At 46.3% G+C, this 10,734-nt stretch overlaps 1 protein-coding gene across 4 annotated transcripts; it reads left to right on the top strand.

Moving 5' to 3' along the window:
- Nucleotides 1-405: 405 nt before the first annotated feature.
- LOC123113766 (protein argonaute MEL1) lies at nucleotides 406-10,458 on the top strand. Of its 4 annotated transcripts, XM_044535074.1 has the most exons (27): nucleotides 406-1,032; nucleotides 3,200-3,405; nucleotides 3,499-3,648; nucleotides 3,756-3,889; nucleotides 3,982-4,091; nucleotides 4,199-4,305; nucleotides 4,673-4,811; nucleotides 4,888-5,004; nucleotides 5,180-5,287; nucleotides 5,373-5,444; nucleotides 5,828-5,947; nucleotides 6,040-6,208; nucleotides 6,296-6,417; nucleotides 6,523-6,663; nucleotides 6,808-6,950; nucleotides 7,033-7,095; nucleotides 7,174-7,237; nucleotides 7,345-7,480; nucleotides 7,567-7,640; nucleotides 7,722-7,810; nucleotides 7,904-7,935; nucleotides 8,183-8,294; nucleotides 8,386-8,492; nucleotides 8,823-8,963; nucleotides 9,148-9,383; nucleotides 9,465-9,580; nucleotides 10,081-10,458. In XM_044535074.1, exons 1-26 carry the CDS (start codon nucleotides 421-423, stop codon nucleotides 9,576-9,578), a joined length of 3,618 nt encoding a protein of 1,205 aa, XP_044391009.1. In that variant the 5' UTR covers nucleotides 406-420; the 3' UTR covers nucleotides 9,579-9,580; nucleotides 10,081-10,458. The 4 variants fall into 4 exon arrangements, with proteins under 4 accessions (XP_044391009.1, XP_044391007.1, XP_044391010.1 ...); XM_044535072.1 differs by having other exon boundaries at nucleotides 8,386-8,963; XM_044535076.1 differs by lacking the exon at nucleotides 406-1,032 and adding an exon at nucleotides 2,528-2,868 and having other exon boundaries at nucleotides 8,386-8,963.
- The last annotated feature ends 276 nt before the right edge of the window (nucleotides 10,459-10,734 follow it).

Raw genomic sequence — 10,734 nt, forward strand, 5'->3', positions numbered from 1 at the left:
GCACGTGACCCAACCCCAACCAGTCCGCAACCCAGCCGCGCGCAGCTGCGCAGTTTGCAGAAAGGCCCCTCGCGCCGCGGCGCATTTCGGAGGCCGGCCCCCGCGCGCGCGTTCGGATCCGCGCACCCGAAGCGAACCCAGATATTTCTCCTCTTGGACGACGGCCTTTTACACGCCGGTCCTTACAGAACCGCGAAATTGGGCCCACCTCCCCCTCCCTCTCCCACGTACGGACCACGCCATGCGCTCACCACACCGCTCGCTAGGGTTTCGCCACCCCACTCGCTCACCCCGCATAAAGCCGCCTTCCCGCTCACCGCCGTCCTCATCCACTCCCTCCCACGCCTCCACGCTCCTTTCTTCATCCCCAATCCACCACCGTAGCGTAGCCCTCCCACCACCACCGCTCTCTCTCCCGCCATGTCCTACCGCGGAGGCGGAGGCCGGGGCGCGCCGGCGGGAGGAGGGCGTGGGGCCACGGGCAGGCCGCCTCCGTGCGCGTCCTCGGCGCCTCGCCCCGCCGCGACGACGCCCGTGGTGGCCGACAACCCCAACGCCACGGGGCCGCACCAGGGCGCCTACCAGCACGGCGTCGTCGTCCGCAACCCCTCGCCGGCACCCTACGCCACCGTCGGCGCGCCTTCCCCGACGCCGGTCACCATCCGCGCGCCCTCGCCCACGCCGGCCACCATCCGCGCCCCTGCTCCGACGCCCTCGCCGGCCGCGCCCCCGTTCCAGCCGGCCCGCGTCTCCGCCCCCGCTCCGGCTCCATCGACCCCCGCTGCCGTCGCCAAGGAGCTGGAGCAGAAGCTCTTCCTCACGGAGACCGCGCTGGCGCCGCCCGCCGCGGCGGCGGTCGCGGCGACGCAGCCCGAGGAGGAGAAGGCCCCCGAGGTGGACCTGGCGCCGGTGTCCAAGAAGGGGCTCGCCCACCCCGCGCGGCCCGGCGCCGGCACCGTGGGCAAGAAGGTGATGATCCGCGCCAACCACTTCCTCGTCAACGTCGCCGACAACAACCTCTTCCACTACGATGTGAGCAGCCACCCCCATCCCCCTCCCTGCGTACCATCTCCGTTCACGCACTAGCTAGAGTAGTTCTTGTTCAGATCTGTCGTTCCCTGCATGTCGTCGTGCGTTTTTCCCTTGTGCGCGCTAGTTCTTGTTCAGATCTACTCCTACCAGTGTACGTACGCTTGTAGAGATGGCGTTCTTTTCCCCCGCTGTGCTTTCGTTTTTCTCCATGCGACGACGTGCGTCTCCGACCCCATCCATCCATCCATGGATGTTTGGTCGAGCGCTCTCGCTACACGTACACCTCGGCCTTGCTCTTTCTTGGGTTTAATAAAATCCATGGGCGTTTTCGGATGTTTTTCTCCTGTTGTTGGATGAGCAGTGAGTTCTTGGAAAGCAAGAGAGAAAGCTATTTTCCTCTCTATGCGTGCAAAAGCCATCCAGCAGAAAGTAGCTACCGCTTCTTGTTTGCGCTCTGTCGCTGTTATCTTGGAAGCTAGAGGTAGTACTAGTCATTTTTTGGCAAGTTTGCGGTCTTGGATGCAGATTCTTGGGATCCGTTTTGGCTTGCTATATAGTACACGGGAGGTTGTGAGATCCGATATCATCCTTGTGGGTGGCGATCAAAGAGGGCCTCCCCGTCTAATGCAAAGCCACGCACCTTTTTCTTTGGTTTCCTGCGTCTTTTTCTTTGGCCTTCTTGCATGGTCTTGGTCTTGTATCCATGGTCTGGTCCTTGTCCTCGTTTGGCGACAGAAGGGCAAAGCAACGTCCGTCCGTGTACGTGGCTGCCATACATTTTTGGCAGAGCAGGAGGCCTGTTGGTGTTGCCGTTGCCACCTTTGTTGCCTGCTGCACTTCTCTTTGTGATTCCTTCTCTGCCCTGCCATGCAGCTTTTGGGGTTTGTCTTTGGTTCAAAGCATGCAACGCCGAGGCCCTCCGTGCTCCTCCGCCGCTCGGATCTCCTGTACCGCCGCTTCGGGTGCTGCTCCGTGTGGCACCCCGTGTTTGCATCTAGTAGGTCGTGGTCAACTTTCTTTTTTCGGGACAACAGTGGTCTGTCTGTGTGCGTGGGTGTGGGTGGGACAACAGTGGTAGCTCTGCTTTCTCGGTGAATGGTCGACACGTAGTGGATTTATTCCCATACTTCGAAAATATACCCGAAAATTTCGACGTGGGATTTAATATTATTGTTTTCCAACTTTTTACAGTGAGCTCTAAAATTGTGATGTGGGGTTTAATATTTTTATTGTTTTCCAACTTTTACCGTGAGCTCTAATTTGCTTAAAATCTTGTTCTCTGCTCACACATGTATGAATGTAGTACCTCCTTTATCGCCAAACTATTTTATATTCCCTAGTACATTTTTAAATGGTAAATTGACGACGATTTTTTTTGGTACCTCCTTTTTTAAAGTACGTATACATACAGGTCCTTTATTTTAATATACACGTAGTACGCAGGTCCTTTATTTTACTATACACACAGTACGCAGGTCCGCTTATTGTATTCTGTACCGCATGATTGCAACAAGATGCGTGCCCGTCGCACACCCACCTCCCCCGACCATGCCGTCACAGCCTCCTCGCCCAGCGCCGCCACCCCTTCTCAACCCCTCCTCGCCCAGCGCCGCCACCCCTTCTCCGCCTCCGGCGCTGCCCGCCGGCCTGCTCACCCGCGGCACTTAGTCAGGAACCCTAGGATGGCCGTGCCCAAAAATTTACTTTACTGTGCCCTCCTTCAGTTTTGGGTGTTCGATTTGGGATCTAGAGTTCTTCCCCGCTTGATTGACTCCAATAGTTCGAGTGTATTTTCTTCTGGGCTCTGTAAGTCGAAATGGAGGCCGCCACCACATGGTATGTGTTGCCGTTTGCTTGCCAGATTTCCAGTCCTGCGATGCCACTAGCAGCTAGATCTCCTTTATTGCCTAATTTTGGTTTACTGTTTTCTCAAGATCCGGTAGTTTTCCCCCACGGATTGACTGGATTCTGTGGTGTGTTAATTCAACCTGCACGATTCGACTCATTTGAATCAAATGTAGCATAGATTTGATTTGTTCAAGAATTAAGATGATTAGACAAATCAGAGGGCTAATTGTCTCTACTCTGTGTACTGAATGTAGAACATAGAAGTACAGAGCGTCTCTTGTTTTTGTATGCATAATGATGTTGAAATGTGTTGCTGTAGGTTTCCTACAACCCGGAGTCAAAATCAAGAGCTGTGAACAGGGAGGTACTCAGTGAGCTAATCAAGTTGCACGGGAAGACGTCCCTTGGCGGCAAATTGCCTGCCTATGATGGAAGAAAGAGTCTCTACACTGCAGGCTCACTCCCTTTTGAGTCTGAGGAGTTCTCTGTTACACTGGTTGATCCCGAAAAGAAAGACAAAGAAAAGTATGATTCGATTCTTTACCTTCAATCTTGTCCACCTTGCTTATCCATTGTATTTGTTTTGTAGCTACTAACTTGTTCCCTCTTCATATGCAGGGCTGAAAGGGAGTACAAGATCACCATTAGGATTGCTGGGAGGACAGACCTGTACCACCTCCAGCAGTTCCTCAAAGGAAGACAGAGGGATATGCCTCAAGAAACCATCCAAGTTCTTGATGTTGTCCTCAGGGAGTCACCATCCTGGAAGTATGACATCCACTTTCCAGCAGTTTTTTGCTATCAGTTTTTCTTGATCATGCTAGCTAGTTTCCTAGAGCCCTAACACTATTGCTGGCAATTCCTTTTCATTGCAGCTATGTCACAGTGTCCAGATCCTTCTTCTCCACCACCTTTGGTCACAGAGGAGACGTTGGTGAAGGATTAGAGTGCTGGAGAGGTTACTACCAGAGCTTACGTCCAACCCAGATGGGGCTGTCACTCAATATAGGTACTCCCCTCCGTTGTCTGTTGCTGTTACTGTTATCCGATTGCAGTGTGTCCTAGCCTTGTTTATCTGATGATCTGCTCTTCATTTTTCAGATATATCTGCAACATCCTTCTTCAAGCCTGTGACAGTGGTCCAGTTTGTGCTAGAGTTCCTCAACTTACGTGATGCCTCGCGGCCTCTGACAGACAGGGACCGTGTTAAGGTACTATTCATCTATGCTAACCTAGTTTCAGAATCCATGTTATGTAGATTGCACCATGTTATTGGCTTGAAATAGTTGACTAATCTGTTAGTATGCACTATATGCAGATAAAGAAAGCACTCCGTGGGGTGCGTGTCGAAACAAACCACCAGGAAGACCAAATCAGAAGATACAAGATAACAGGGATTACTCCTGTTCCCATGAGCCAGCTCATGTAAATAACTTCCCTCAAATGCTATAATATTAACCATTATGTCTTTTATCTCTATGTTCTGGTGCAACTAATCAGGGTTGCTGGAATAATAGAAAGATGTGTAGTTGTACATTTTTTGGCTTATTGCTCCTTCATTGATGTTGGTGTGTCAGGAACTGGTTAGGGGATTACTTTTGTTTACAACATTCTTCCTGTGGCATATGCATTTGATTTCTGCAGCATAGCAAATATCTGTTTGTGCCAAATTGTTTCCTGTTCACAGTTTTCCTTATGAATGTTTAGACCACAGTTAACTTTTTAGCATCTATCCATGATTATTATGCCCTTTCTAATAGCACTCTACTCGTGTTGTTTTGTTTGTTGTTAGATTTCCTGTTGATGAGAGAGGAACAAGAATGTCAGTTGTTCAGTACTTCATGCAAAGATACAAATACAATCTGCAGTATACTTCTTGGCCCTGCTTGCAGTCTGGAAGTGATGCTCGGCCTGTGTATCTGCCTATGGAGGTATTGTGTCCATGCCTGCTTCGTCATATTTGAATTATACATTGTTTGCTCATGGTTCTCCACAAATTGGTTGTAGGCGTGCAAGATTGTTGAAGGGCAAAGGTACTCTAAGAAACTGAATGACAAGCAGGTCACCAACATACTTAGAGCTACCTGTCAACGTCCCCAGCAGAGGGAGCAAAGCATTCGTGAGGTATGTACGTGTTGTCAACTGCATTCTGTAAATACCTGCCCATATCTTCTCACATGTGGTAGTTCATTCCAATCTGTTGTAACTCATGTAGTTATGAATGTCCTTTTCAAGGCATGTATGTCATGTTTGCCTGTAATGTGCAGTCTTTCTCATAACACTCTTTTTCGCACTGTAGATGGTTCTGCACAACAAGTATGCTGAGGACAAGTTTGCTCAGGAGTTCGGTATCAACGTCTGCAGTGACCTGGTCTCTGTTCCAGCCCGTGTGCTGCCTCCCCCCATGGTAAGGATGCTGCATTTTTTCCCCTTTCTCTGAGTTACTTAACTGGAAGGATTTGTAGTAATCACATCCTTCGTATGTGTTTCAGTTGAGATATCATGATTCTGGAAAGGAGAAAACTTGTGCGCCAAGTGTTGGACAGTGGAGCATGATTAACAAGGTATTTCCCTGTTCAGTGTCTTCACTCCCAATTTTACTAAGCATTACTTCTTCTTGGAACAAGGAGTGGGAGAACTTGTTGAATTTCTTCTTTGGTTGTTCTAAATGTATTGGACAGGTCATCATTTTGTACTCCCTCCTTAAACTAATATAAGAGCGTTTAGAATACTAAAGTAGTGATCTAAACGCTCTTATATTAGTTTACAGAGGAGTATGTAGCAACTCAAATTATTTTGCTTGACACTTTATTGATCATGTAGTTTTCACACTAGTTACTTAAATTGAGAAACAGTTGAGCTTGTTTGCGACTTGGCTCATTATTTTGTATGTAGTATATCCATGATGGTACAAATGATAGGTCTCATTTGAGTTTTTTTACTGCAGAAAATGATCAATGGAGGAATCATAGACAACTGGGCCTGTGTGAGTTTTTCACGCATACCTCCTGAGGAGGTACACAGGTTCTGTTGTGATCTGATTCAGATGTGCAATATGACTGGAATGGTAAAGGCTTGCATTGCTTTCCTGTTTCTAAGGCATTTATGATTTATGTGTGTATGTTATAGCTGACTGACTTGTGTTTTCCAACCCTGTAGTCTGTCAATCCAAGGCCACTTGTAGACAACCGATCAGCTAACCCCAACCACATCGAGAATGCCTTGAGGGATGTCTACAGGAGGACTACCGAAATGCTTGGAAAACAGGGACACGAAAAACAGCTACAACTGTTAATCGTAATCCTACCTGAAGTCAGTGGTTCTTATGGTATGTATATGTCTCCTCTGGTCAATCCCCTTCCACCTTCTCTTGGATTTCTGTAGATTTATGTGTGTGCCACGTTTAATTTTGCAGGGAAAATCAAGAAGGTTTGCGAGACCGACCTTGGGATCGTGTCTCAGTGTTGCCTGCCAAGGCATGCTGCCAGACCGAACAAGCAATATCTGGAGAATGTTGCACTCAAAATCAATGTGAAGGTAACATAACCAACTGGTCTATGTTTTACATTCAGTTTCCATGGATTGTTGATTTGTTGTCTGCTTCGGTTTCTGTTGAATGTGATAATTCTGTGTCTTAACTAGGTCGGAGGACGCAACACAGTTCTGGAGAGAGCTTTTGTGCGAAATGGCATACCGTTTGTGTCCGAAGTCCCAACAATCATCTTTGGTGCTGATGTTACACACCCCCCACCTGGAGAGGACTCTGCATCATCTATTGCTGCGGTTAGTTCTTCCCCGTAGCTAACAGTTTATCAATTCGTTATTTGTTTCTGTCTGATTTTATGTTTCAAATGGAATTATCATCTCGATGCACATGCCTGTTGAGTACAAATAGACTTATCCGCTTCTTTTATTGGATTGATGTAGGTGGTGGCATCAATGGACTGGCCAGAGATCACCAAGTACAGAGGTCTTGTCTCTGCTCAACCACACAGGCAGGAGATAATCGAAGATCTCTTCAGTGTCACCAAAGATCCGAAGAGGGGTAATGTCAATGGTGGCATGATCAGGTGAGTTTTGTGATTAGTCAGAGACGTTTGCTAGCAATTGCCCTGTGGATCAACTGCTAACCTGACATAATTGTCTCTACAGGGAGTTACTGATTGCATTCCGCAGGAAGACAGGCCGGAGGCCTGAGAGGATACTCTTCTACAGGTGTGTGCACAAATTCATGACACTCTTTTCATCCTGTCCATTCAATGGAACTGCCTGACCGATCATTCTCATGTACAGGGATGGCGTAAGTGAAGGCCAATTCAGCCATGTTCTGCTTCATGAAATGGACGCAATCAGGAAGGTAAGCCTGCAGCATATGATTACATGCAAATTTCTGTTTTGTCTACCTCCTCTGATGTTATCCTTGGCTTTTCTCATTCTGATGGTTCTTAATTTTGCTGTTGCAAGGCCTGCGCCTCATTGGAGGAGGGGTATATGCCCCCAGTCACCTTTGTGGTTGTCCAGAAAAGGGATCACACCAGGCTGTTCCCTGATGTTCATGGGAGGCGTGATATGACTGACAAGAGTGGGAACATACTTCCTGGTTAGTAGTTCAATGTCACTGGTAGCAACTATCTGCTACTTGTTGAAGCATTGCTGACTGTGATTGCTATTTTTATTGTCCTGCAGGAAGTGTGTTTGAACTCATGACCTGCCACCCAACAGACTTTGGCTTTTACCCGTGCAACAATACCAACATACAGGTAGGCACTTGATCCAAATGTCATTTTTCTATGCATTTGATCTTCAGTGTTTGCATACTGAGTGCTTGCAAATACTCGCAGGGAACAAGTTGTAATTACCATGTTCTTTATGATGAGAACAATTTCACGGCTGATGCGCTTCAATCCCTGACGAAGAAGCTCTGTAATACGTAATCTTCTCTCTCTCTCTCTTTCTCTCTGTGTGTGTGTGTGTGTGTTGTGCTGTGTTATGAATCTTACCACTTCTGATCTGTCTTTTGCAGCTATGCTCGGTGCGTTCCAGGACTCTCCACAGGTGAGTTTTTTTTCTTGTTCAGTTTCTGCCTTAATTTTACTTGAAGTCTGTTCTTTTTCCCTCTAAGTAGATAAGATAATCATGCTAGTGTGCAGCTTAGGCCTCGTAATATTGGATCAGTTGCTTGTATGTCTGCTTAATTGTGCTTTGCCAATGGCCTTTGTTCTACTGCTTCCTAGTCCTCTGTTTTGACGTTTACATCTTGTGCTGTTTATTTTCAGAACCTAAAATTTAACATGTTTTGCAGTGGCACCGGCTTTTTATGCTCATGTAAAAGCTAGAGTCTGTACTCGCCACTACATGGAAGGGGACGGCTCAACTGGGGAACTAAATATTAAACTTCTTGGTGGTGGTGACAAGTTAGTTACTGACATCTTAGTACTATTTCCAGTCTGTAAATGTTTGTCTTTTTTCTCTATGCCAAGCTTTAATGTTATTACTGTTTTGCAGTCCGGATACTGGAAGGTCTCGTAAAAGGCCTCGTGAGGAAGAATCGGGTTCTTCATCTCAATCGGCCGATCACCCAACTTTGGGAGGCAACAGAATATCCAACATAAGTAATGCCGGTCGCGTCCCTTTTGTGGACTATGTTAAAGCACATCGCGGTAGTTTCATCGTCAAAGTAGGAGTTCAGGACTGTACCTCTACAGTTGTAGGTAGAAAGGAAGATAGATATGATTTTGCCGACATCGGTAGGGTACTCGGTAGTAGTTTTCTTATAGCTTACTTTGACACACACAAAGAGAACTTGACGTGGGGTGGAGAATTGATGTTTGAAGATATTGAAGTAAGCTATGGTCGAATCGTGGTGAATAGAAAGCCAAGAGTGGCTACGAGTCAAGATGATTTTGACAAGGATATCCATGTCCTCGTATTAATGTTGACAGGTACATTCCTTCCAAAGGGGAAGAATTTACCATACTTTGAAGGCTTTCTTACATTTATCGAGAAGAGCAAATTTAGAAATCATCCAGAACTGCTACCGTACAAGCGGCACCCCTTGGTTTTTATGTCCCCACTAGAAAGAGGTAATTGTTGTTGAACTTCTATGCTTTTACATTTTTTTGAGAAACTGTGTCATTTTATAGTAGCTTAGTTAGTGATAGCTTAATTGCACTTTTATCCACTGTTGGGTTAACTAATGCATTATACTAACAACTATTTGCAGTTACGTTATTGAATAACTGTTTTTTTTTTTTACTGCAATTGTAGCTGCTGCTTTGGATAATCTTTTGAAGATTTATTTCCGGCTCAATGGTACTCAGCAGAAGGCTTTCCGGTCAACATTGGCCAGCATCGATTGCCCCAACTGGCCTGCTGCAAAAAGTTACTGCATTTTTGAACCTCTGGTTACTTATCAAGTGAACAAGCGTGGCTTCGATACATACCTAGAAGAGCACTTTGATTGTTTACTCATTTTGCGAAACCATAATGAGCACGGCAAAGTGGTACTAAATGTCTAATCTCTCTATTATAACTGTTTCCCTTTTATTGTTTGCTGTTGTTCTAAAGATTAGTTTAAATTACAGTTGGAATGGGAATTGCTTGACTATGCCTCAGTTGCGTGCTTCGGAGATTTTGTTCAGGATTCTTTCTTGGGTCTTATGCTAAAGGGCTATGAAGTTCATAAAGCCCTTGCTTAAAGGTAACAAGTCATTTGTTCCTAAATTCTGTTCTTATAGCCACTGTTGGGTAAATATTTCTTGGATAATTTGTGGTAGATTCTTAGATAGGGACATAAAATTGGATAACATTGTTCCTAGTCTTTGGTTCCCTCTTTGTTTCTTGGATCGGAATGCATGTTCTTGTACGAATTGTTCTGTTTTCATCTCCCGATGACCACAAGCTGATAACCACGGGGCTATTTTCTTAGAATTTTCGAGTTTCTACTGTCTACACGAAGTCCTTGCATGTGCGATAAAGATCTTGAAAAAATCTTGGCATCTAATCTTTCTCTGTTTCTGCTTGTGATGTCACAACACCCCACGTATCTAGTTTGCTCTGGTTACTACTGATGCCAATGCCATTTATTGTAATGGATTCTGTCCTGAACTTCCGAATTGTGATATCCAATCTGCTACTGTTTTCTGATGCGTCTGATTGAATCTGATGGCTGACCTCTTGATGCTTTGTGATGGGTGGCAGGCATTTGGCAGGCAGAAGGTGGAGCCTGAGGTCAAGGAGGAGACTCCGGGTGTGATGCCAGAAGTACCAGCGGCAACTGAGTCTCAGTGAAGGCGTCCTGAGCTCGTGATCGTCTTCCATGAATCTGAAGCTTCATTCACTGAGAGTTGTGAGGTCTTATAAGCATAGAGTTATCTTTTGGTTTTGTCCTTGTCTTTGCTTAGTTGGGACATACATGGTTTGCCTGAGCGATTTCAACTTGTAAGACACTAAGACCCGTTCCAGTTATGGATCTTAATCTGGTTGGAACCGCCGTCATTTGCGGTGCATTTTGGTGATATTCGTTTTGCCATCACCTATGCTTCATTCTGTCGAATGGAATGGAAGATCATTTGATCAGGTAGTTCTCCGTGCAATGCGACCTGGTCTTGTTCTGGTTCTCCTTGATGCTACCAATGCTACCTGCTTCCTATTGAGTTTAGTTGCTTCAGTGTATTCGTGCAGTATTATAGTTGGTGTTTACATTCGAATGTATATTTCTCAAAGATTGGCCAGGCCAATAAGAGTTTATAAGGGCACATCAAGCCGTGAGGAGAGGTGGGTCAGCCAAAAATTGCTTGCCTCCTTGTCTGTCTTGGCTGCTACCTTGTCTACCGGTTCCCTAAACCGGTTGCA

The sequence above is a fragment of the Triticum aestivum genome, chromosome 5B (assembly GCF_018294505.1).
Source record: "Triticum aestivum cultivar Chinese Spring chromosome 5B, IWGSC CS RefSeq v2.1, whole genome shotgun sequence".
NCBI classification, from domain to species: Eukaryota; Viridiplantae; Streptophyta; class Magnoliopsida; order Poales; family Poaceae; genus Triticum; species Triticum aestivum.

Bases quoted from the DNA above. Each gene is read 5' to 3' on its own strand.
- LOC123113766 (XM_044535072.1), top strand. From the start codon at position 421: ATGTCCTACCGCGGAGGCGGAGGCCGGGGCGCGCCGGCGGGAGGAGGG. The intron at 4,092-4,198 runs GTACTATTCATC...CACTATATGCAG, and splicing joins CAGACAGGGACCGTGTTAAG to ATAAAGAAAGCACTCCGTGG. The intron at 5,948-6,039 runs GTAAAGGCTTGC...CCAACCCTGTAG, and splicing joins TGTGCAATATGACTGGAATG to TCTGTCAATCCAAGGCCACT.